This window comes from Anolis sagrei, chromosome 5 (genome assembly GCF_037176765.1).
Source record: "Anolis sagrei isolate rAnoSag1 chromosome 5, rAnoSag1.mat, whole genome shotgun sequence".
Lineage (NCBI taxonomy): Eukaryota > Metazoa > Chordata > Lepidosauria > Squamata > Dactyloidae > Anolis > Anolis sagrei.
The window spans coordinates 197,977,873-198,004,139 of record NC_090025.1 but is presented as its reverse complement, the minus strand read 5'-3'; the positions used below and the strand labels follow the sequence as shown (position 1 = coordinate 198,004,139).

General features: G+C 46.8%; 2 protein-coding genes across 5 annotated transcripts in view; one reads left to right on the top strand and one right to left on the bottom strand.

The window, feature by feature from the left end:
- The window catches only part of NCAPH2 (non-SMC condensin II complex subunit H2), a 35,880-nt gene extending 23,606 nt beyond the window's left edge, over window positions 1-12,274 (top strand). For both annotated transcript variants that reach the window (XM_060776340.2, XM_067469399.1), the window contains exons 12-21: window positions 872-938; window positions 1,741-1,848; window positions 3,556-3,609; window positions 3,777-3,847; window positions 5,816-5,924; window positions 6,023-6,088; window positions 8,960-9,015; window positions 11,135-11,236; window positions 11,544-11,693; window positions 11,996-12,274. In XM_060776340.2, the coding sequence (XP_060632323.2) occupies window positions 872-938; window positions 1,741-1,848; window positions 3,556-3,609; window positions 3,777-3,847; window positions 5,816-5,924; window positions 6,023-6,088; window positions 8,960-9,015; window positions 11,135-11,236; window positions 11,544-11,693; window positions 11,996-12,136 (924 nt within the window). In that variant the 3' untranslated portion in view covers window positions 12,137-12,274. The remainder of the gene's footprint in view (window positions 1-871; window positions 939-1,740; window positions 1,849-3,555; window positions 3,610-3,776; window positions 3,848-5,815; window positions 5,925-6,022; window positions 6,089-8,959; window positions 9,016-11,134; window positions 11,237-11,543; window positions 11,694-11,995) is intronic.
- A 6,377-nt stretch (window positions 12,275-18,651) lies between these two features.
- SCO2 (synthesis of cytochrome C oxidase 2) lies at window positions 18,652-23,305 on the bottom strand. 3 transcript variants are annotated; one of them, XM_060776341.2, is made up of 2 exons: window positions 23,234-23,305; window positions 18,652-19,638 (listed from the first exon to the last, which is right to left on the bottom strand). In XM_060776341.2, exon 2 carries the CDS (start codon window positions 19,621-19,623, stop codon window positions 18,709-18,711), a length of 915 nt encoding a protein of 304 aa, XP_060632324.2. In that variant the 5' UTR covers window positions 19,624-19,638; window positions 23,234-23,305; the 3' UTR covers window positions 18,652-18,708. The 3 variants fall into 3 exon arrangements, with proteins under 3 accessions (XP_060632324.2, XP_067325498.1, XP_067325499.1); XM_067469397.1 differs by having other exon boundaries at window positions 23,208-23,304; XM_067469398.1 differs by having other exon boundaries at window positions 23,212-23,304.
- Window positions 23,306-26,267: the final 2,962 nt, after the last annotated feature.

Below are 26,267 nucleotides of genomic sequence, written 5' to 3'. Positions count from 1 at the left end.
CATTTTGGTCAGCAAGTTCAGCAGCTCAGCGGTTTAACCCGCTGTGCCTCCAGGGATTTCAATGACTTCTCTGTGTAGCCTGACATGGTGGTTGTGAGAGTGGTCCAGCATTTCTGTGTTCTCCAATAATCTGCTGTGTCCAGGCTGGTTCATCAGGTGCTCTGCTATGGCTGGCTTCTCTGGTTGAAGTAGTCTGCAGTGCCTTTCATGTTCCTTGATGCGTGTTTGGGCAACACTGCGTTTGGTGGTCCCTATGTAGACTTGTCCACAGCTGCATCGAGCACAGAAATGCTGGGCCACTCCAACAACCACCATGTCAGACTACACAGAGAAGCCACTGAAATCCACAAGCATGTGGACAATTTCAACAGAAAGGAGGAAATCATGAAAATGAACAAAATCTGGCTACCAGTATTAAAAAGCTCTAAAATCACAACAGCAAAACAACAGAGAGGAAACAATCTAAAACATCTCATCACCTCCAAACAAAAGATTGCCCCAGGCACTAACAAGCCACACTGAATAACTGCCAGGCCATCAAATGCTAATCAAGGTGGTCAGATGAAACATTCCTACCTAGCTCCAGCAGACAAGAGTTCTTTGTCCCAGCCTGGACATAATTCCACAGGTATATAAACCCAATTTCCTAGTTCCAACAGACCTCACTACCTCTGAGGATGCTTGCCACAGATGCAGGCGAAACGTCAGGAGAAAATGCCTCTAGAACATGGCCTTATAGTCCGAAAAACCTGCAACAACCCAGTGATTCTGGCCATTAAAGCCTTCGACAATATATTGTTCCTCTTCTGTTTGTTGCTGCAACACTTGTGGCCATGCTTTCCTCATCTCAGCGTCTCTTCCTCTTCCTCAGGAGGTGCGGGACCCCTGGCAAAGCCTGGACCCCTTCAGCTCTTCGGAGGACAAGCCCTCCAAGAAAGGTACACGGAGGGAAGGAGGAGGAGGGTCAGAGGCTGGGGGAGCAGGTGGAAATTGCAAGGCTTCCTAAAGAGGCCTTAGGGCAGGCAAGGGCAAAATTGGGCCCTCCAGGTGTTTTGGACTTCAACTCCCACAATTCCTAGCAGCCTACTGGCACAGAAAAAAATTCTCTTTTTTGTTGGAAAGTGTTATTTCTTGTTTAATTGTGCACTCCTTACTTTGAAAGTCATCATTCTCCTCCAGGAACTTTGTTTGTTTTTTCTTTTTTTGTGGCTGCCACAAACTTCATTGAATCAGTTGAGACTCCATGAGACATTCATTGAAAAACTAGAGCAAAATGTGTTATAGCAGGATGTCCTGCCAGAAATATTAAAAATTAACTGGGTATTTTTGATTACCAAAGTGTGAGTCAACCATTGAAAGAGTGGGCCAAAGCTAGTGGTGTCCTGAGAAGTATGAGGTCAACTTCAGTGTGAGAGAAGCCTCGTGTGAGAAAGCTCCAGTGTGAAGGCTGCTCCATGTAAAGCTATTTGTGTTATGGAAACCTTCTTGTAAATCAGTGGTTCGCAACCTTTTTTTTTTTTTTTGACCAGGGACCACTTGACCATGTATTATCTATTTATTTATTTACTGTATTTATATACCGCTTTTCTCAGCCCACGGGCGACTCAAAGTGGTTTATAGTGGCAAAAATTCAATGCTCAAAAAATCATAAAACATTTAAATCAATTAAAAACAACGGCATGAACATACGATCATTACAAAGTCAATAAAGCATAACTCACCCATGTCTCCTTGCTCCAGGCCGTCCCTTCTCGTTGCCCCGAGGAACGGAGGATGTGCCCGGCACCAAGCGGAGAAGGAGGCTGTCCAGCAGGCTGCAGGAGTTCACAGCGTGGTTTTCGGCCACAGGTGAGAGCCAAGGACTGGGCTGGAAGGAGTCGGGAGAGAAGGAAGCAGAGATGGGGATGTACTTACTTAATTACTTACTTAGGCGATCCCTCATTGGCTGAATAGGATAGCCTTCCAGGATCAGTTTTCTGGTGGATCCCTATTCTTGACCTGCATCTTCTCCCTTCGTGAGGGCATTGGTTTCCAGGTGGAAGGCGGTCTCGGTCGGGGTTGGCTTGACGCACCTTCCTCTTGGCACATTTCTCTCTTTCGCCCTCCATTCGTACCTCTTCAAATTCTGCAGCACTGCTGGTCACAGCTGACCTCCAGCTGGAGTGCTCAAGGGCCAGGGCTTCCCAGTTCTCGGTGTCTATGCCAGAGTTTTTAAGGTTGGCTTTGAGCCCATCTTTCAATCTCTTTTCCTGCCCACCAACATTCAGTTTTCCGTTCTGGAGTTCGGAGTAGAGCAACGGTGGTTGGGCATCCAGACAACATGGCCGGTCCGGCGGAGTTGATGTTGAAGGACCATCGCTTCAATGCTGGTGGTCTTTGCTTCTTCCGGCACACTGACGTTTGTCCACTTGTCTTCCCAAGAGATTTGCAGGATTTTCCGGAGGCAGCGCTGATGGAATTGTTCCAGGAGTTGCATGTGATGTCTGTAGACAGTCCACGTTTCGCAGGCGTGTAGCAGGGTTGGGAGGACAATAGCTTTATAGACAAGCACTTTGGTATCCTATGGATGTCCTGGTCCTCAAACACTCTCTGCTTCATTCAGAAAAATGCTGCACTCTCAGAGCTCAGGCAGTGTTGTATTTCGGTGTCGATGTTGACTTTGGTGGAGAGGTGTCTGCCAAGGGAGCGGAAATGGTCAACATTTTCTAATGTGACACCATTAAGCTGTCTTTCTGGCATTGCAGAGGGGTTGGTTGGTGACTGCTGGAAGAGCACTTTGGTTTTCTCGATATTCAATGACAGGCCGAGCTTCTCGTATGCTTCTGCGAAGGAGTTTAGAGTGGCTTGTAGGTGGTGTCTCAGGCCAAAGGCCTCTCCAGGAAAACTTGAATCATAGAAGCCTACAGTTGGAAGTGGTCCCCAATGGTTATCCAACTCCATTCTGCCATAAAGGAAGACACAATCCAAGCCCTCCTGATAGATGACCATCCAGCTACTGCTTAAAAACCTCCATAGAAGGAGGCTCTACCAGACTCTTTTACAAGATTGTCGAAGAGCCTGGTTCAGCTGTTCCTCATGTTGAGGTGGAATCTCTTTTCCTGCAACTTGAACCTGGTGCAGCAGAAAACAATGGCTCCCTCCTCAATATGACCTCTTTGCAAATATTCCAACATGGCTCTTTTTGTCCCCTTCTCTCAGTCTTCTTTCCTCCAGGCGAAACATGCCCATCTCCCTCAGCTATTCCTCAGGGAAACTCATGTTTTCTAGACTTTTGCTCATTTTGGTGGCCCTTCTCTGGACCTTTTCAATCTTGTCCAGAGCAGAAAATATGGCCTTCCTTCTCTGGAGTTTTTTTTCAGCAGAGGCTGGATGGCCATTTGTCAGGAGGGTTTGGATTGTGTCCTCCTGACTGGCAGAAAGGGGTTGGACTAGATGACCCTAAGTGTGTCCTGTATGATTCCCCCTATCGCCATGAATTTCTTGTTAGGTATATATTTTGGGGGGCCAATGGGCCTGGGATTCCCCCTTCTAAGCCCCTTTGACTTCCCTCCCCAGAGCACGACAGAGCCGGCAACCCACGGAGCAGGAGGAAAGGCCCAACGTTTGCAGGTGAGTCCCATTCCAGGAAGAAGACAGCATACAAATAAGACATATATATAAGTAGAAGTTCTCCTTGGGAAGCACAACGTTTGGTCAGAATTATCCAAACAGCCTTGGAAGGTGTGGCATGAATCTCATTTCTGGCTCCATAAGGTCTCATAAACCTTTCTTTGCAGATCTAGACGTCCTTTACTGGAAGAACGTCAAGGAGCGCTTTGCTGCCCAAAAGAAGCTGCAGAGAAGGATGGTGAGGAAATTGGGTCATTTATTTTGGCATGGGGAAAACGAGGCCCTTTGGCTACACTTTCCCCCCAAATAATAGAACCTTAGAGTTGGAAGAGACCCCCAAAGGCCATCCAGGCCAACCCTGTTCTGCTATGAAGGAAACCACAAGCTCTCCTAACAGGTGGCCATCCAGCCTCTTTGAGAACCTTCAGAGAAGGAGGCTCCTCTAGACTCCCAAATAATTGATATTCCATTAGAGGTCATCAGCCCAGCCTCCTCCCACTGGAGGAAGACACCGTTCAAGCCCTCCCTACAGATGGCCATCCAGCCTCTGCTTAAGAATCTCCAGAGAAGGGAGAGTTCTTGTCAAGAGGAGATTCCACCTGAACATGAGGAAGAACTTCCTGACTGTGAGAGCCGTTCAGCAGTGGAACTCTCTGCCCCGGAGTGTGGTGGAGGCTCCTTCTTTGGAAGCTTTTAAGCAGAGGCTGGATGGCCATCTGTCAGGGGTGATTTGAATGCAATATTCCTGCTTCTTGGCAGAATGGGGTTGGACTGGATGGCCCATGAGGTCTCTTCCAACTCTTTGATTCTATGATTCTAAGAGTGAGACCCTTGGGGTCTATGCACAGCGGAATTGAGGTTACCAGATCACACAGACGCAAAACAGGACGCACTGCAGTTTTCAGTTTCAAAAATAACAAAGTTTACTTAGCACATCTTAAGACAGGTCTACCTCCAAGCGGGCTACATCATGACTCAAACTACAAGAGAGGAGATTCCATCTGAACATGAGGAAGAACTTCCTGACTGGGAGAGCCGTTCAGCAGTGGAACTCTCTGCCCCGGAGTGTGGTGGAGGCTCCTTCTTTGGAAGCTTTTAAACAGGGGCTGGATGGCCATCTGTCAGGGGTGATTTGAATGCAATATTCCTGCTTCTTGGAAGAAGGGTTGGACTGGATGATGGCCCAGGAGGTCTCTCCCAACTCTTTGATTCTATGATTCTGTGAAGACTACAAAGCACAGCACACAACAGTTTCCAGAACATTTGCTTATCTCATTTCTCTCTGGCGGGATCCTCCCTTTTTCATCCCAGGCAGGAAAAATGTGTTATCTAACTTTTGTCAAGGTCTTTACTCTCTCTGCCTCTTGCAACAACAATTCCAGCATACAATTGAACATAACGGAATCCATTTTGAATACATATGAACACCATTGTTAAACGTATTGAGACACATTGAAAAACATACATGCATACTTTCAATAATCCTGACAGTTCTTACCCTCCAAGGTAGTTCATTCCTAATATTCAGGTGGAATCTCCACTTTGGAACATTTTTTTAAAATTCTTAAATTAGCACATTTATAAAAATATTTACATACATACATATAAATATAGGCTCCACTAGGCTCCCAAGTAATCGATATTCTGTTAGACTTGAAAAAGACCCCCAAAGGTCATCCAACACAGCCTCCTCCAACTGGAGGAAAACACCATTCAAGCCCTCCCTGCAGATGATCATCCAGCCTCTGCTTAAGAACCTCCAGAGAAGGGAGAATTCTTACCCTCCAAGGTGGTTTATTCCTAATATTCAGGTGGAATCTCCACTTTGGAACATTTTTTAAAAATTCTTAAATTAGCACATTTATAAAAATATTTACATACATACATACATACATATAAATATAGGCTCCACTAGACTCCCAAGTAATCTATATTCACTCCTGGTTTCATGCCGTTCCCTTTATGGCATTTCTGGCATAAAAACAAAACTATGATGTGCTGTTTCCTATGTCTGGGCGAACTGCCGGTGCTTTTCTTAAGATTGAGATTTTCAGCAACTCAGTGTATTACAAGTTCTGAACATCAAAAAGGAAATTTATTTCTCAAAGTTGCAAACAGAATAGTCAAAAAGGAGTCTCCAGCATCCATGCTTAATTAATGCAAAAGCAAAGACACACTGGGATTGTCCTTTGTTTTCCCCTTGAAGACGCTGGCCAGGGCCTCTGAGGATCCGGAAGCCCGGGAGGAGGAACGTGAGGAAGAAGAGGAGGAGGAGGACGCCTTGCAGAATCCCATTGAAGGCGGCATCGGAGCCGGTATGTCATCCCGCAGCCTGGGAATTGCGGTTGAAAGAATTGGGGAGACCTTCTTAGCGCTTCCGTCGTGACCAGAGTCTTTTTGTCTCCTTCCGCAGATGATGACTTTCTAGAAGACGACGATGGCGCCCCGCTAGAAGACCCCGGAGGAGTACCAGAGACAGGTAAATAAAAGCCATGACACTGCAGGATTTGAAGCCACGACCAAAACATATCGAAGTGTACTCTGGAAAATGTTTTATTTTTAAAATATTTTTATTATGGTTTCAACTTTGCAGCATTTTATCTACACTTGGTTTCCAGTGGCACCTAGACTGTGCTGTTACACCCAGACGCTTTTATAAAAACAAAACTACGATGTGCTGTTCCCTATGTCTGGGCGAACTGCTGGTGCTTTTCTTGAGAAGATTGAGATTTTCAGCAACCGAGTCTATTACAAGTTCTGGACATCAAAAAGGATATTTATTTCTCAAAGTTGCAAACAGAACAGTCAATTGATCTGGTACCTAGAGTAGAGTAGAGTGTAGTGTAGCCGCTATCTGGTACCTTTAGTAGAGTAGAGTGTAGTGTAGCCGCTATCCGGTACCTTTAGTAGAGTAGAGTGTAGTGTAGCCGCTATCTGGTACTTATAGTATAGTAGAGTGTAGTGTAGCCTCTATCTGTCTATCTATCCATCAATCAATCTATGTATCGCTTTCTCTCTGTCTATCAGATGATTTGGTATCTATCAAGGAGGAAACCATGAACATGAACAAAATCTGTCTATTAGTATTAAGAAGTTCTAAAATTATAACTGGAAATAAAGAGCAACACACAAAAACGGGGGGATTCCAGACAAGAAACAATCAGGGCCAGCTAATCTCCTCCCAACAAAAGATTCCCCCAGGCAGCAACCCGCCAGGCCTTGAAACTGCTAGACCATTAAATGCTAATCAAGGTGGCCAATTGAAACATTCACACTCAAGTCCAACAGACAAGAGTTCTTTCTCTCACCCTGGACATCATATTTCTGAGGATGCCTTTAGCTGTAGATGTGGGTGAAATGTCAGGAGAGAATGCTTCTGGAACATGGCCAGACAGCCCGGAAAACTCACAACAACCCAGTGATTGTGGCCATGAAAGCCTTTGACAATACATATGCAGAATGATTTATTATTATTTACTCCATATAATACATTATATTGATTATGTTTCCTATACTGATAAACATCTCACTTCATTTAACATTTATTTTAATATTTTTAATTTTTTATTATTGTTTCCACTTTGCACCATTTTATCTTCACTTCATTTCCATCGGCACCTAGACTGATAAACATCTCACTTCATATAACATTTATTTTATCGGCATCTTCTAACAAAATGAAGTTCAAAAGGGATGAATGCAAGAGACTCCACTTAGGCAGAAAAAAAGGAAATGCAAAGAAACAGAATGGGGGGCGATGAGGCCTGGCTCGAGAGCAGGATGTGTGGAAAAGATCTTGGAGTCCTCGTGGGGAAGAAGCTGAACATGAGCCAGAGCTCTTTGCCCCACCCCAGTCATTCCACAGATATATAAACCCATTTTCCTAATTCCAACAGACCTCACTACCTCTGAGGATGCTTGCCATAGATGCAGGCGAAACGTCAGGAGAGAATGCCTCTAGAACATGGCCCTATAGCCTGAAAAAACCCACAAGAACCTAGTGATTCCAGCCATGAAAGCCTTCGACAATACAATGAGCCAGGAATGTCATGCAGCAGCTAAAAAAGCCAATGGAATTTTGGCCTGCGTCAATAGGAGTCTAGTGTCTAGATCCAGGGAAGTCATGCTATCTCTCTGTTCTATTCTGCCTTGATCAGACCACACCTAGTATCACACTGTGTCCAATTCCGGGCACCGCAGTTGAAGGGAGATGTTGACTCTAAGCTGGAATGTTTCCAGAGGAGGGTGACTCAAAGGATCCAGGATCTGGAGAACAAGCCCTGTGAGGAGCGGCTTAAGGAGCTGGGCATGTTTAGCCTGAAGAAGAGAAGGCTGAGAGGAAACATGATGAGGGCCAGGTATAAATATGTGAGAGGAAGCCACGGAGGAGGGAGCAAGCTGGTTTTCTGCTGACCTGGAGACTGGGATATGGAACAATGGCTTCAAACTACAAGAGAGGAGATTCCATCTGAACATGAGGAAGAACTTCCTGACTGTGAGAGCCATTCAGCAGTGGAACTCTCTGCCCCGGAGTGTGGTGGAGGCTCCTTCTTTGGAAGCTTTGAAACAGAGGCTGGATGGCCATCTGTCAGGGGTGATTTGAATGCAATATTCCTGCTTCTTGGCAGAAGGGGGTTGGACTGGATGGCCCAGGAGGTGTCTTCCAACTCTAGGATTCTATGATTCTATGGAGCCATATAGTCCACCTGGGCCTATAGTCCCACCTGGAATATATATACCTTCAGGGGAAGGTGGGCGGGGCTATTGCCTAAATCCAAACAGCTGTTTGAGGTTCCGAAATGCTACACAGGTGCATTGAACTACATAAGTGTAGATTTCACAGATGACCACTCAAAGAAACATGGTTACAGGTGAGCAGCCATACTATCCTCAGTTTCCTCAACTGCTTCTCAAAGGGATTCATAGTTTCCAGGCCTTTGTCCATCTCGGTTCTCTTTCTCTAGATACCTTCCATCTACTCCAGTGGTTCTCAACCTGGGGTCCCCAGATGTTTTTGGCCTACAACCCCCAGAAATCCCAGCCAGTTTACCAGCTGTCAGGATTTCTGGGAGTTGAAGACCAAAACCATCTGGGGACCCAAGGTTGAGAATCACTGATCTAGTCCATCTCCTTGAATTGCTTTGCCCAGAACTGGACACAGGGTTATGACTCCAGGTGAGGTTTGACCAAAGCAGAACCAAGTGGACTAGGACTTCCCTTGGTCTAGATACTACACTTGGATGGATGGATGGAGCCTAGTATCGTATTGATGTGGTGTGCGTCACAGCTTTTTTCGGACGCTGTTTCCATTGACTCAGGCAGGGCTCTTATTCCTGCGTTTGCTTTACAGACCTGGATGGGATCCCCGCCTCTCTCAGCTACGAGGAGCTGGTGCAGAAGAACGTGGTACGTATTTTGCTCCCAAGAAATGGCATGTTGTAGGGATCGCTTCAGGCTGTTCTGGGATCCACACCTTTACTGAGCTTTCTTTCTTTCTTTTTTCTTTCTCTCTTTCTTTTTTTCTGTGTATATATGTATGTATCTACCCTGTTTTTGCACATGTGTTGTAATGTATTTTTTATGTTTTGGCTTTTTAAGTCTCTTCTGCTGGGGTTTTCAGTGTTTTTATGAGTGATGGTCACTCGTTGGCCTGAGAGGTGTGCTGTGTCCAAATTTGGTGTCAGTTTGTCCAGTGGTTTTTGAGTTCTGTTAATCCCACAAACGAACATTATATTTTTTTCATATAGACTAGCTGTACCCGCCACGCGTTGCTGTGGCCAGCCTTCCCTTTTTCTCTCCTTCTTTCCTTCCTTCCTTCCTTCCTTCCTTCCTTCCTTCCTTCCTTCCCATCTTTCCTTCTCTTCTTCCTTCCTTCTCTATCTCTTTCCTTCCTTCCCCCCTTTTTCTTTCTTCCTGTCTTTCCTTCTCTTCTTCCTTCCTTCTCTAGCTCTTTCCTTCTTTCCCTTTTCTTTCTCTTCTGCTGTTTCTCTTTTCTTCCTTCTCTCTCTCCTTCCTTCCTTCCTTCCTTCCCTCCCTCCCTCCCTCCCTCCCTCCCTCCCTCCCTCCCTCTTTCTCTACATCTTCCCCCTTCCTTCCTTTCTTCCTGTCTTTCCATCTCTTCTTCCTTCCTTCTCTATCTCTTTCCTTCCTTCCCCCTTTTTCTTTCTCTTCTGCTGTCTCTCTTTTCTTCCTTCTCCCTTTCCTTCTTTCCTTCCCTCCCTCTTTCTCTACATCTTCCCCCTTCCTTCACTCACTCTTTCCTTCCTTCTTTCCCTTTTTTCCTTCTCTCCTTCCTTCTCTAACTTTCCTTCCCTCCCCTTTTCTTTCCCTCCCTCTTTCTCTCCTTTCTTCCTTCTCTACCTCTTTCCTTCCTTCTCTCTTTGCTTCCATCCTTCCTTCTCCCTTTCCTTCTTTCTTTTCCTCTTTCTTTCTTTCTTTCTTTCTTTTCTCCCTCTTTCTTCCTTTTTTCCTGTATTGTCATTTAGCTTTTCGTCATTTTGTTTTTTTGGGGCTTTTTAAAGTCCCTTCTGCTTTGTTTTTCAGTGTTTTGATGAGTGAAGGACATACACTGGGTTTTTAGGTGTCTTGTGTCCAAATTTGGTGTCAATGTGTCCAGTGGTTTTTGAGTTATGTTAATCTCACAAACAAACATTATATTGGGTTGTTGTAGATTTTCTGGGCTATATGGCCATGGTCCAGAGGCATTTTCTCCTGTTGTTTCACCTGCATCTATGGCAAGCATCCTCAGAGGTAGTGAGGTGAGGTAGTGAGGATGCTTGCCATAGATGCAGGCAAAATGTCAGGAGAAAATGCCTCTAGAACATGGCCATTTAGCCCATTTTCTCCTGACGTTTTGCCTGCATCTATGGCAAGCATCCTCAGAGGTAGTGAGGTGAGGTAGCGAGGATGCCTGCCATAGATGTAGGCAAAATGTCAGGAGAGAATGCCTCTAGAACATGGCCATATAGCCCGGAAAACCTACAACAACCCAGTGATTCCGGACATAAAAGCCTTCAACAATACATTGAACATTATATTTTTATTTATATAGATTTCAAACATTTGCACCTCTTCGTTCTCAAGCCCCAAGGGGTGACTCAGGGCAGCTTACAACCGGCACAATTCGATGCCTACACATAACCTCATTTTTCTAGTTTCCAGCAGACCTCACAACCCCTGAGGATGCCTGCCATAGTTGCAGGTGAAACATCAGGGGAGAATGCTTCTGGAACATGGCCAGACAGCCCGGAAAACCTACAACAGGCCAGTGATTCCAGCCATGAAAGCCTTCGACAATACATATGCACAATGATATATGATGATGATGATGATTTACCCCATATAACACATTCCATTGATTACATTCTGTCCTGATTGTTTGCCAAGAAACCTCTGTGACAGGTTCACCTTCAGTTGGAGATCACTTGAAGTCACAAAGTAATAACCATGAGCAAGTCGTAGTATGCCTCTCAACTGCATGGGACTTCTTCCCCTCTGAATGCGTTCTCATGTTGCCTGTCCCTAGGAGCTCTTCATTGCCCATTCCCAGAAGTACGCCAGAGAGACGGTGCTGTCCCGGCGCGTCAGGGACTGGGAGGAGATGATGGGGCCGCAGCTGGAAGAACAGGTGAGGAGGAGGAGGCACCTGGAGCTCCAGGACATGGCCAGTGTCGGATCTGGCCAGGGTGGTCCATGCCTTAGTCACCTCCAGATTGGATTACTGTAATGCACTCTACGTGGGGCTGCCCTTGAAGACGGCCCGGGAATTCCACAAACGAACATTTCATTTTTATTTATATAGATTATTATTATTTGTCAGAATGTGTTTTTCTTGCATGGCAGAATGGGGTTGGACTGGATGGCCCACCGGGTCTCTTCCAACTCTAGGATTCTCTGAATGGCTTCCCTAACTGTCAGGTGTTTCCTCTCCGCAGGAAGCCCGGGCCGCCTTCGACATCCACAGTTACGGTGACCGCTTAGTGTCCCGCTTGGGCCGCGTGGGCGAGTGGCAGTCCTTTGCCCGCCTGGTGGCCGGAGAGCCGGCCTTTGAGGTCTGCCGCTACATGCTGGCCTCCCTCCAGTTGGTGAGTATCGGGTCAGGGGAGGTCAGCAGCCCAGCAGTCAGAGAGCAGAACAGTGTTTCCCACTCTTTGGTCCTCCAGGTGTTTTGGACTTCAACTCCCACAATTCCTAACAGCCGGTAGGCTGTTAGGAATTGTGGGAGTTGAAGTCCAAAACACCTGGAGGACCAAAGAGTGGGAGACACTGTCCTGCTCTATCATAGCTATTAGGAATTGTGGGAGTTGTAAGTCCAAAACACCTGGAGGTTGGTGTGTGTGTCTCCTCATCCTGAAATGCTTGTGCATCCCCCCCCCCCCCCCCGCAGGCCAACGACTACACGGTGGAGGTCTCCCAAAAGCCCGGCTTGGAAGAGCGGGTGGACACCACGACTCTGCGCCTGCTGACCCAAGAGAAGGCCCACGAGCGCTTCCGCACCTATACGGCCCCCTCCCTCGCCCAGCAGTGAACCCCTCTCGGCCGCCTGCTCCGCACACGTGTACATGTTTGTATATAGGGTCTCTGTACAGCTCATCCCCGCTCCCTCCCCCCCGTGTATTCCTCAGACTCAACTCTATCTGCTTCACCTTTTCTCCCAATAAAACAAAAAAATGTTTGTACAAGAAGTCTCCCAAGTTATGAACAAGGTTGGTTCTGAAGGTCTGCTCTTAAGGTGAATTTTGTATGTAAGTTGGAACAGGTGTATTTTGAAGTGTAACTCCAACCACACACACACAAGTGGACAGGTGACTTCAGGGCAAATGCACAAGATCTATCAACTATCCATCCATACATCCCTCTATTCATCCATTTATCTCTCTATTGAGCTATTCATCTATCTTTTCATTTATTCATTCATCTATCCATCCATCCATCTATTGATCTATTAATCCATTTATTCAGCCATCCATTTGTCTATCCATCCATCCTTCCATTCATCTGTCTGTCCGTCCATCCATCCATCCATCCATCCTCTATTGAGCTATTTATCCATGTATTCATCCATTTATTCATCCATCCATCCCTCTATTGATCTATTCATCTATCTATCTATCTATCTATCTATCTATCTATCTATCTATCCATCCATTCATCCACCCACCCACCCACCCACCCACCCATCCATCCATCCATCCATCCATCCCTCTATTGCAGTGGTTCTCAATCTTGGGTCCCCAGATGTTTTTGGCCTTCAACTCCCAGAAATCTTGACAGCTGGTAAACTGGCTGGGATTTCTGGGAGTTGTAGGCCTAAACACCTGGGGACCCCTAGGTTGAGAACCACTGCTCTATTGATCTATTAATCCATTTATTCAGCCATCCATTCATCTATCCATCCATCGTTCCTTCCTTCCACCCATTCGTCTGTCTATCCATCCATTCGTCTATCTTTCTATCCATCCATCCCTCTATTGATCTATTCATCCATTTATTCATCCCTCCACTCATCTTTCCATCCATCCATCCTCTGTTGATCTATTTATCCATTTATTCATCCATCCATCCATTCATCTATCTATCCATCCTTCTTTCCTTCCATTTATCCATCCCTCTATTGATCTATTCATCCATTTATTCATCCATCCATTCGTCTATCCATCCATCCATCCATCCATTTGTCTGTCTGTCTGTCTATCTATCTATTCATCCATCCATCCCTCTATTGATCTATTCATCCATTTATTCAGCAATCCATTCATCTATCCATCCATTGTCTATCTATTGATCTATTAATCCATTTATTCAGCAATCCATTCATCTATCCATCCTTCCTTCCATCCATTCGTCTGTCTATCTATCTATCTATCTATCTATCTATCTATCTATCTATCTATCTAATTATTATTATTATTATTATTATTAACTTTATTTGTACCCCGCTAGCATCTCCCGAAGGACTCGATGCGGTTTACACAGGCCGAAGCCTCAAAACAACAATACAATAGAGAGCATAACATCACAATAGCAAGCAAATCAGCAATAAACAAAATAGCATAACACCACAATAACTAAGCAAATCAAACAATAAGCAAAATAACCACAATAGCAGTACATCAAGACATTATTAAAACTGGTTCGGCCGGCGCACTGGGGTACAAGGGTTAAAAGTGCTGAAATGGCAGGAGGCACGTGGGATTAAAAGTGCAGTGTGCAGCGACAATTAGTTATGCTAAGGTGTTACTAGGACTTGGGGTGGGGATTCCTAGTCTGAGAAGGCACAACGGAACAGCCAAGTTTTTAAATTCCTTCTGAAAACGGCTAGGGTGGGGGCCTGTCTGAGATCTTTTGGGAGGGCGTTCCAAAGTCGGGGGGCCGCCACAGAAAAGGCCCTGTCCCGTGTCCCCACCAAGCGCGCTTGCGACGTGGGTGGGATCACGAGCAGGGCCTCTCCAGATGACCGAAGCGAGCGTGTGGGTTCGTAGATGGTGATGCGGTCACGCAGGTAGGGTGGTCCCAAACCGTTTAGGGCTTTGTAGGTAAGCACCTGCACCTTGAATTGGGCTCGGAAAATAAATGGCAGCCAGTGGAGCTCCTTGAACAGAGGGGTAGACCTCTCTTGATAATGAGCCCCGGTTAGCATCCTGGCTGCTGCCCGCTGGACCAATTGAAGTTTCCGAGCCGTCTTCAAGGGCAGCCCCACGTAGAGCGCATTGCAGTAATCCATTCTAGAGGTGACCAAGGCATGGACCACCCCGGCCAGATCAGCCTTCACGAGGTATGGTCGCAGTTGGCGCGCAAGTCTCAGTTGCGCAAAGGCCCTCCCGGATACCGCCGACACCTGAGCCTCAAGTGTAAGCGAAGAATCCAAGAGGACGCCCAAACTGCGGACCTGTGGCTTCAGGGGGAGTGTAACCCCGTCCAACACAGGTGACCACCCTATACCCCGATCCGGTTTACGATCGACCAGGAGGACCTCTGTCTTGTCGGGATTGATCTTCAGCTTGTTCTTCCTCATCCAGATCGACACAGCGGCCAGGCACTCGTCTAGCACCTGAGAGGCCTCCTTGGAGTTAGGTGGAAAAGAGTAGTAGAGTTGTGTGTCATCCGCGTAGAGATGGCACCCAACTCCAAAACTCCGGATGACCTCTCCCAGCGGTTTCATGTAGATGTTAAAAAGCATGGGAGACAGAATAGAGCCTTGCGGGACCCCACAGGTCAAAGGCCAGGGGTCCGAGCAGGCGTCTCCCAGCTTCACCATCTGAGTTCGTCCCTCCAGGAAGGACTGGAGCCACGACAAAACCGTGCCCCCAAGGCCCATCCCGGAGAGACGACCCAGAAGGATACCATGATCGATGGTATCGAAAGCCGCTGAGATGTCCAAGAGAACCAGCAGGGTCACACTCCCCCTGTCCAGCTCTCTGCGGAGGTCATCCACCAAGGCGACCAAGGCTGTCTCGGTGCCATGACCAGGCCTGAAACCAGACTGTGACTGATCTAGGTAGTTGGTATCGTCTAGGAAACCCTGGAGCTGAGAGGCGACCACCCTCTCCAGCACCTTACCCAAAAAGGGGAGGTTGGAGATCGGCCTGTAGTTATTCAGCACCGTGGAGTCAAGGGAAGCTATCTATCCATCCATCCATCCCTCTATTGATCTATTTATTTATCCCTCCATTCATCACTAAAAAAGATGTTCCAATCTTGTATTTCTGTAAAGAACCAGATGGCTCTTGGACAAACCAACCAACCAACAACCCATTTGTTTACCCAAAGTCTCCATGTGCCTCTTGGTGTTCTCAGCCATCTTGGCCTCTGATTTGAAAACGCATCTAAGAAAGACACTCTTGCTATAGAATCCCAGTTTGGAGTAATGTGACTTCAGTGCAAGACAACATCCCAATAGTATCAATCAGTCGTGTCCAATTGTTTGTCCTCTAGATGTTTTGGAGCTCTCAGACCTCTTGACCATTGGAAAAGCTGGACAGGGCTTTTGGGAGTTGGGAGTCCAAAAGGTTGGACACCAATCTATATAAATAAAAATGTAATGTTCATTTGTGGGATTAACAGAACTCAAAAACCACTGGATGAATTGACACCAAATTTGGACACAAGACACCTAACAACCCAATGTATCTCCTTCAGTCAGAAAAAAAAAAAGATTTTGTCATTTGGGAGTTGTAGTTGCTGGGATTTATAGTTTACCTACAATCAAAGAGCATTCTGAACTTCACCAATGATAGAATTGAACTAAGCTTGGCACACAAAACTCCCACGACCAAGAGAAGACACTAAAAGGGTTTGGTGGGCAGTGCCCTTTGGTTTTGGAGTTGTAGTTCACCTACATCCAGAGATCACTGTGGACTCAAACAATGATGGATCTGGACCAAACTCTACACGAATACTCAATATACCCAAATGGAGTTTTGGGAAAATAGAATCTTGACATTTGGGAGTCGTAGTTGCTGGGATTTATAGTTCACCTACAATCACAGAGCATTCTGAACCCCACCAACAATAGAAATGGGCCAAACCTCCCACACAGAATCCCCATGTGGCCCACAGCAACGCGTGGCAGGAGACAGCTAGTCTATATAAATAAAAATGTAATGTTCGTTTGTGGGATTAACAAAACTCAAAAACCACTGGGGGAATTGACCCCAAATTTGGACACAAGACACCTCTCAGGCCAACAAGTGACCATCATTCATAACCCTGGCCCACCCCCCAAAAAGAGTGGAAAGGACATAAAAATCCCAAAAAGCGAAATGACAATATAGGAAAAAAGGGAAGGAAGTGGAGAAAGAAAGATGGAAAGAAAGAAAGAAGGAAGGAAGGAAGGAAGGAAAGAATTAGAGAAGGAAGAAAGAGAAAGAGGAAAAAAGAAGGAAAGGAAAAAGGGAGCAAAGGAAAAGGAGAAAGAAAGTAAGAGAGAGGGAAGGAAAGACAGGAGGAAGGATGGAAGCAAAAAGCAAAGGAAGGAAGGAAAGGTAGAGAAGGAAACTACAAACGACAAGAGAGGAGATTCCATCTGAACATGAGGAAGAACTTCCTGACTGTGAGAGCCGTTCAGCAGTGGAACTCTCTGCCCCGGAGTGTGGTGGAGGCTCCTTCTTTGGAAGCTTTGAAACAGAGGCTGGGTGGCCATCTGTCAGGGGTGCTTTGAATGCAATATTCCTGCTTCTTGGCAGAATGGGGTTGGACTGGATGGCCCAGGAGGTCTCTTCCAACTCTTTGATTCTATGATTCTATGAAAGAAAGAGGAAAAGAAAAAAGGGGAAGGAAAGAGGTAGAGAAGAAAGGAAGGGGAGAAGGAAAGAAAAAGAAATGAAGGAAAGAGGAAGTGAAGAAAGGAGAGAAAGAGGTAGAGAAGGAAGAAGGGAGAGAAAGAGGGAGGGAAGGAAAGACAGAAGGAAAGATGGAAGCAAAAAGGAAGGAGGGAAAGAGGCAAGGGAAGGAATAAAGGAGAGAAAGGGAAGGAAAATAAAAATGGAGGAAGGAAAGCGGTAGAGAAGGAAGGAAGGAGAAAAGGGAAGAAAAGGAAAGAGGGAGTGACGGAAAGGGGGAAAGAAGGAGAGAAAGAGGGAGGGAAGGTTGGCCACAGCAACATGTGGTGGGTACAGCTAGTCTATATAAATAAAAATATAATGTTTGTGGGATTAACAAAACTCAAAAACCACTGGACAAATTGACACCGAATTCAAAGACACCTAACAACCTAAGGAGTGACCATCACTCAAAAAATGATTTTGTCATTTGGGAGTTGTAGTTGCTGGGATTTATAGTTCACCTACAATCAAAGAGCATTCTGAACTCCATCAACGATGGAATTGATCCAGTCTTGGCACACAGGAGTTCCATGACCAAGAGAAAACACTAGAAGGGTTTGGTGGGCATTGACCTTGAGTTTGGGAGTTGTAGTTCACCTACATCCAGAGAGCACTGTGGACCCAAACTATGATGGATCTGGCCCAAACTTGACACAAATACTCAATAGGCCCAAATATGAACACAGATGGGAGTTTGGGGATAAATAGAATCTTGACATTTGGGAGTGGTAGTTACTGGGATTTATAGCTCACCTACAATCAAAAAGCATTCTGAACTCCACCAATGATGGAATAGAACCAAATGTGGCACACAGGACTCCCATGACCAGGAGAAAACACTAGAAGGGTTTGGTGGGAGAAAAAGGGAGGACCTTGAGTTTGACCTTGAGTTTGAGAGTTGTAGTTCGCTTACATCCAGAGAGCACTGTGGACTCAAACAATGATGGATCTGGACCAAACTTGGCACGGATACTCAATAGGCCCAAATATGAACACAGATGGAGTTTGGGGAAAATAGACCTTGACATTTGGGAATTGGAGTTAACTGGGATTTATAGTTCACCTACAATCAAAAGAGAATTTTGAATCCCTCGAACGCCAAAATTGGGGCAAACTTGGCATGAATACTCAATACGCCCAAATATGAACACAGATGGAGTTTGCGGGAAATGGACCTTGACATTTGGGAGTTGTAGTTACTGGGATTTATAGTTCACCTACAATCAAAAGAGAATTTTGAACCACTCGAACGCCAAAAATGGGGCAAACTTGGCATGAATACTCAATACGCCCAAATATGAACACAGATGGAGTTTGGGGGAAATGGACCTTGACATTTGGGAGTTGTAGTTACTGGGATTTATAGTTCACCTACAATCAAAAGAGAATTTTGAACCCCTCGAACACCAAAATTGGGGCAAACTTGGCATGAATACTCAATACGCCCAAATATGAACACAGATGGAGTTTGGGGGAAATAGACCTTGACATTTGGGAGTTGTAGTTACTGGGATTTATAGTTCACCTACAATCAAAAGAGAATTTTGAACCACTCGAACGCCAAAATTGGGGCAAACTTCCAACACAGAACCCCTATTGACCATCCAGTCCATCCAATCCAACTCTCTTCACCAGAGCAAGAAAACGTAAACAAAGCCCTCCTGACAGAGAGCCATCCAGCCATGGATATAGATATATATGATTCACACACACATAGAGATATAGTATCATAGATTTTATAGTGTCCGCTAATGAAGGACAATTCTGTGTGGCATGCTCATCCAAAGAGGCTCTGGTAGGTCTGCATGTGCTTCTTGACGCTCTCCGCGATCTTGTCCTCCGACTTGTTACGCTGGTAGTAGTCCATGAAGAGCCCGTCCGGGCTGAGCAAGTAGATGATGATGGTGTGGTCCACAATGTAGTCCTGGTCCTGGTCTTTGGGGCCGGCACTGTAGTAGACGCGGTAGGCTTTGCCGGCTTCCTTCACCTGCTCGGCCGTGCCCGTCAAGCCCAGGAGCCGCGGGTGGAACTCCTTGACGTACTTGGCCACGGCAGCCACGTCGTCCCTTTCGGGGTCGACCGTGACGAAGACCGGCTGGACCTGGGGCAGGTCAGCCTCTCCGTCGAGGATCTCCACCGCGCGGCTCATCTTCTCCAGCTCCTCGGGGCAGATGTCCGGGCAGTGCGTGAAGCCAAAGTAGAGCAGGACCCAGCGGCCACGGAAGTCGGATTTCGAGCGCGGACGGCCAGTGTGGTCCACCAACTGGAAGTCTCCCTGACCGATGGACAGCTTGCGCAACTCCTCTATGCGCCTCCGCTTCTCCGCCTCGGCCTTTTCGGACCGGACGTACAGCCCAGCGGCTACGATCCCGCTCCCAATGAGGAAAGTGATCGCGATGCGGGTCCTCAGCGCAAATCGGGGGCCGGATTCAGGACTCTTGGCGCTTCCCTGTGAGTAACGGCAATGGTTTCCGTCACAGTTCAAAGTCCATCTCGTTCCAAGGAGGACACTCTTGGTCGAGTTGGAAAAGTTGGCTCTGCCCAATTGCAAAGGGGGTTGCCGCTTCCTCATAGCACCGGCCAATATGGCAAACCAGTTGTGGCCTTCGGACATGGACTTCTGGCCAATGATGGGATGGTGTCCTCTCCAAAGGGTCAAGCGAGGGACCCGACAGCCGAAGGAATGGAGCATCTTCACAAGACTGAGCTGGAAGGAGAGAGAAGAGGTCAGCGTCCATTCAAAGTTTTGCTGCATCTTAATGTTATTACTATGATTCCTCAATTGTAAGATGCATGTTTTGCTCAAGGCAGGATTAACATAATCATCATCATCATTATCAGAGTTATCTTGTTTCCTGTGTACTAATCTTGTTATGAAAGTGGAAGGTAAAAGGAAGAGGGGCCGACCAAGGGCAAGATGGATGGATGACATCCTTGAAGCGACTGGACTGACCTTGAAGGAGCTGGGGGTGGTGACGGCAGACAGGGAGCTCTGGCGTGGGCTGCTCCATGAGGTCACGAAGAGTCGGAGACGACTGAACGAATCAACAACAATAATCTTGTTATGTTTCAAATAATCATAATCATAATCATCATCATCATCATGTATTACCTACCTCTCCTCCTCCTGAGAAAAATGTATAATCTCACAAAGGACGACCACCTCACCCGCCTCATAGGAAACCTGCTACAAAACAGGAGCTTTTTGGTTGAGTTCCAGGGCCAGAGAAGCAGATGTGGGAACAGAAGAACGGCCTGCCTCAGGGGAGCGTGCTTGCTCCATCCATGTTCAACATCTACACAAATGACCAGCCACTGCCAGAAGGGACAGAGAGCTTCATCTAGGCTGATGATCGTGCCATCACCGCTCAAGCAGGGAGCTTTGAGATGGTTGAAAAGAAGCTCTCCGAAGCTCTAGGTGCTCTTCCTGCCTATTACAGGAAAAACCAGCTGATCCCCAACCCATCTAAAACACAGACATGTGCCTTTCATCTCAAGAACAGACGAGCATCCCGAGCTCTGAGGATTATTCCCTGGGAAGGAAGGAATCCCACTGGAGCATTGCAGCGCACCCAAATACCTGGGAGTCACCCTGGACCGTGCTCTTACCTACAAGAAGCACTGCCTGAACATCAAGCAAAAAGTGGGTGCTAGAAACAATATCATGCGAAAGCTGACTGGCACAACCTGGGGATCACAACCAGATACAGTGAAGACATCTGCCCTTGTGCTGTGCTACTCTGCTGCTGAGTACGCATGCCCAGTGTGGAGCACATCTCACCACACTAAAACAGTGGATGTGGCTCTTAATGAGACATGCCGCATTATCACGGGGTGTCTGCGCCCTACACCACTGGAGAAATTACACTGTTTAGCCGGTATTGCACCACCTGACATCCGCCGGGAAGTGGCAGCCAATAGTGAAAGGACCAAGGCAGAGACATCTCCAGCTCATCCCCTCTTTGGGCATCAGCCAGCACGTTAATGACTTAAATCAAGAAATAGTTTTCTAAGATCTACAGAGACACTCGCTGGAACACCTCAGCAAGCGGGAGTCCAAAAGTGGCAGGCTCAAACCCAGCACCTCAATACGTGGGTGATACCAAATGAGAGACTCCCCCCTGGGCACACAGAAGACTGGGTGACTTGGAAGGCGCTGAACAGACTGCGCTCTGGCACCACGAGATGCAGAGCCAACCTCAAGAAATGGGGCCACAAAGTAGAATCCTCGACATGCGAGTGTGGAGAAGAACAAACCACTGACCGCCTGCTGCAATGCAACCTGAGCCCTGCCACATGATGCACAATGGAGGACCTTCTTGTGGCAACACCACAGGCACTCCACGGGGCCAGATACTGCTCAAAGGACATTTAATCAACTACCAAGCTTGCAAAATTTGTGGTTTGTTTTAATCTGTTTGTTTGTTTCGTTTTGTTAGAAATGTAATACAATGGTATGGTTGCTGATGACACGATAAATAAATACCTACCTCTCCTTTCAGCTCAGGGTAGGATTAACATAATAATAATAATCTATCTATCTATATAAATAAAAATGTAATATTTGTTTGTGGGATTATCAGAACTCAAAAACCACTGGGTGAATGGACACCAAATTTGGACACAAGACACCCATCAGGCCAAGGAGTGACCATCACTCATAAAAATACTGAAAAACACAACAGAAGGGACTTAAAAAGCCGAAAAGTAAAAATTATATTACAACGCATGTGCAAAACCACATATATAAATACAAACACATATAGAATCCTAGAGTGGGAAGAGACCTCCTGGGCCATCATCCAGTCCAACCCCATTCTGCCAAGAAGCAGGAATATTGCATTCAAAGCACCCCTGACAGATGGCCATCCAGCCTCTGCTTAAAAGCTTCCAAAGAAGGAGCCTCCACCACACTCTGAGGCAGAGAGTTCCACTGCTGAACGGCTCTCACAGTCAGGAAGTTCTTCCTCATGTTCAGATGGAATCTCCTTTCTTGTAGTTTGCAGCCATTCCTCCATTGCGTCCTAGTCTCCAAGGAAGCAGAAAACAAGCTTGCTCCCTCCTCCTCCCTGTGGCTTCCTCTCACATATTTATACATGGCTATCATATCCCCTCTCAGCCTTCTCTTCTTCAGGCTAAACATGCCCAGCTCCTTAAGCCGCTCCTCATAGGGCTTGTTCCCCAGACCCTTGATCTGCTCCCTCCTCCCTGTGGCTTCCTCTCACATATTTATACATGGCCCTCATCATATCTCCTCTCAGCCTTCTCTTCTTCAGGCTAAACATGCCCAGCTCCTTAAGCCACTCCTCATAGGGCTTGTTCCCCAGACCCTTGATCTGCTCCCTCCTCCTCCCTGTGGCTTCCTCTCACATATTTATACATGGCTATCATCATGTCTCCTCTCAGCCTTCTCTTCTTCAGCTAAACATGCCCAGCTCCTTAAGCCGCTCCTCATAGGGCTTGTCCTCCAGACCCTTGATCTGCTCCCTCCTCCCTGTGGCTTCCTCTCACATATTTATACATGGCTCTCATCATATCTCCTCTCAGCCTTCTCTTCTTCAACTAAACATGCCCAGCTCCTTAAGCCGCTCCTCATAGGGCTTGTCCTCCAGACCCTTGATCTGCTCCCTCCTCCCTGTGGCTTCCTCTCACATATTTATACATGGCTCTCATCATATCTCCTCTCAGCCTTCTCTTCTTCAGCTAAACATGCCCAGCTCCTTGAGCCGCTCCTCATAGGGCTTGTCCTCCAGACCCTTGATCTGCTCCCTCCTCCCTGTGGCTTCCTCTCACATATTTATACATGGCTCTCATCATATCTCCTCTCAGCCTTCTCTTCTTCAGCTAAACATGCCCAGCTCCTTGAGCCGCTCCTCATAGGGCTTGTCCTCCAGACCCTTGATCTGCTCCCTCCTCCCTGTGGCTTCCTCTCACATATTTATACATGGCTCTCATCATGTCTCCTCTCAGCCTTCTCTTCTTCAGGCTAAACATGCCCAGCTCCTTAAGCCGCTCCTCATAGGGCTTGTTCTGCAGACCCTTGATCATTTGAGTCACATCCCAGCTTAGAGTCAACGTCCTAGTCTCCAGGGAAGCAGAAATGAGCCAAAACATCTGGGGATCCCAGGTTGAGGACCACTGGCTGAATACGTCATGAGAATTTACAAACAAGGCCAATACATCTGCCTAGGAAGATCACTTGCAGTCTAATAGGCAACTTTTCAAACCTTTCCCCCCAAATGACCCCCAGCCCTCCTTCCCAAAACAAAGCCTCACCCACGTGGTTCCCCCTTGAGGCTTACTTCCGGGTTCTTCCGCGCACCCCCGCTCTGGCTCTGCCAATAGTTCCGCCCGCCTCGGAGTGGCGCATGCGCACTGACAGGCGGCTCCAGCTGCTCTCGCCCCGCCCCAGGGGGAAGGAGGATGCAGTTACTCGCGGTGGCCAGCAGAGGGAGCCTTTTTTCTTGAGAACCAACAGAGAGGAAACAAACAAGGACATCTAATAATCACCTCTCAACAAAAGTTTGCTCCAGGCACTGCCAGGCAATCAAATCCTAATCAAGGTGGTCAGTTGAAACATTCCCACCTAGCTCCAGCAGGCAAGAGTTCTTTGTCCCACCCTGGTCATTCCACAGACATATAAACCCTTTTTCCTAGTTCCAACAGACCTCACTACCTCTGGGGATCCTTGCCATAGATGCAGGCGAAACGTCAGAAGAAAATGCCTCTAGACCATGGCCATATAGAATCATAGAATCCAAGAGTTGGAAGAGACCTCCGGGGCCATCCAGTCCAACCCCATTCTGCCAAGAAGCAGGAATATTGCATTCAAATCACCCCTGACAGATGGCCATCCAGCCTCTGCTTAAAAGCTTCCAAAGAGGGAGCCTCCAGCACACTCCCTCCGGGGCAGAGAGTTCCACTGCTGAATGGCTCTCCCAGTCATAGAATCATAGAATCCAAGAGTTGGAAGAGACCTCCTGAGCCATCCAGTCCAACCCCATTCTGCCAAGAAGCAGGAACATTGCATTCAATGGCCTGCATCAATAGGAGCCTAGTGTCTAGATCTAAGGAAGTAATGCTACCCCTCTATTCTGCTTTAGTTAGACCACACCTGGAATATTGTGTCCAATTCTGGGCACCACAATTCAAGAGAGATATTGACTCTAAGCTGGAATGTGTCCAGAGGAGGGCGACTAAAATGATCAAGGGTCTGGAGAACAAGCCCTATGAGGAGCGGCTTAGTGAACTGGGCATGTTTAGCCTGAAGAAGAGAAGGCTGAGAGGAGATATGATAGCCATGTATAAATATGTGAGAGGAAGCCACAGGGAGGAGGGAGCAAGCTTGTTTTCTGCTTCCTTGGAGACTAGGACGCAATGGAGCCATTGCTTCAAACTTCAAGAGAGGAGATTCCATCTGAACATGAGGAAGAACTTCCTGACTGTGAGAGCCGTTCAGCAGTGGAACTCTCTGCCCCGGAGTGTGGTGGAGGCTCCTTCTTTGGAAGCTTTTAAGCAGAGGCTGGATGGCCATCTGTCAGGGGTGATTTGAATGCAATATTCCTGCTTCTTGGCAGAATGGAGTTGGACTGGATGATGGCCCAGGAGGTCTCTTCCAACTCTTGGATTCTATGATTCTATGATTCTATGAAAGCACCCCCGACAGATGGCCACCCAGCCTCTGCTTAAAAGCTTCCAAAGAAGGAGCTTCCACCACACTCCGGGGCAGAGAGTTCCAGTGCTGAACGGCACTCACAGTCAGGAAGTTCTTAAAATCATCATCCAGTCCAACCCCATTCTGCCAAGAAGCAGGAATATTGCATTCAAATCACCCCTGACAGATGGCCATCTAGCCTCTGCTTAAAAGCTTCCAAAGAAGGAGCCTCCACCACACTCCGGGGCAGAGAGTTCCACTGCTGAATGGCTCTCACAGTCAGGAAGTTCTTCCTCATGTTCAGGTGGAATCTCCTCTCTTGTAGTTTGAAAAAACCTACAACAACCCAAGCAGACTGCTGTTAGTGTTCAAGGATGCTGAATATACAGTAATGCAAAACAATGCGATGTGATGCGATGCAATGCATATCAATTGTGAATATATTCTATAATGTAAATACAATATAATACTGACAATAATATATACTAATGCTGAATCCTATAATATAATGTGACGAATACAAGGCTGGGGTGAAAATTGCTGGAAGAAACATTAACAACCTTAGATATGCAGATGACACCACTCTGATGGCCAAAAGCGAGGAGGAGCTGAGGAGCCTTCTAATCAAGGTGAAAGAAGAAAGCGCAAAAGCCGGGTTGCAGCTAAACATAAAAAAAACCAAGATTATGGCAACAAGAATGATTGACAACTGGGAAATAGAGGGAGAAAATGTGGAGGCCGTGACAGGGTTTGTATTTCTAGACGCAAAGATGACTGCAGATGCAGACTGTGGCCAGGAAATCAGGAGACGCTTCCTTTTTGGGAGGAGAGCAATGTCCAGTCTCGATCAAAGAGTGAAGAGTAGAGACATCAGACTGGCAACCAAGATCCATTGCCTAGTCCAAGCCATGATCTTCCCTGTAGTCACCTACGGATGTGAGAGCTGGACCTTCGGGAAGGCTGAGCCAAGGAAGATCGATGCTTTTGAGCTGTGGTGCTGGAGGAAAGTGCTGAGAGTGCCTTGGACTGCGAGAAGATCCAACCAGTCCATCCTCCAGGAAAGAAAGCCCGGCTGCTCATTGGAGGAAAGGAGACGAGAGACAAAGCGGAAGTCCTTTGGCCACATCATGAGGAGACAGCAAAGCCTAGAGAAGGGAATGATGCTGGGGAAAGTGGAAGGCAAAAGGAAGAGGGGCCGACCAAGGGCAAGATGGATGGATGGCATCCTTGAAGTGACTGGACTGACCTTGAATGAGCTGGGGGTGGTGACGGCCGACAGGGAGCTCTGGCGTGGGCTGGTCCATGAGGTCACAAAGAGTCGGAGACGACTGAACGAATGAACAACAACATAATGTAATCTATATAAATAAAAATGTAATGTTTCTTTGTGAGATTAACATAACTCAAAAATCACTGGGCAAATTGACAACAAATTTGGCCAATGAGGGATCATTGCTCATAAAAACACTAAAAAACACAGCAGAAGAGACTTAAAAAGCCAAAAAACAAAAATTGCATTACAACGCATGTGCAAAACCACATATACACACAAACAGACATATATAGACATAAATACACACATAAACACAAGCTGGAATGTGTCCAGAGGTGGGCGACTCAAATGATCAAGGGCCTAGAGAACAAGTCCTATGAGGAGCGGCTTAAGGAGCTGGGCATGTTTA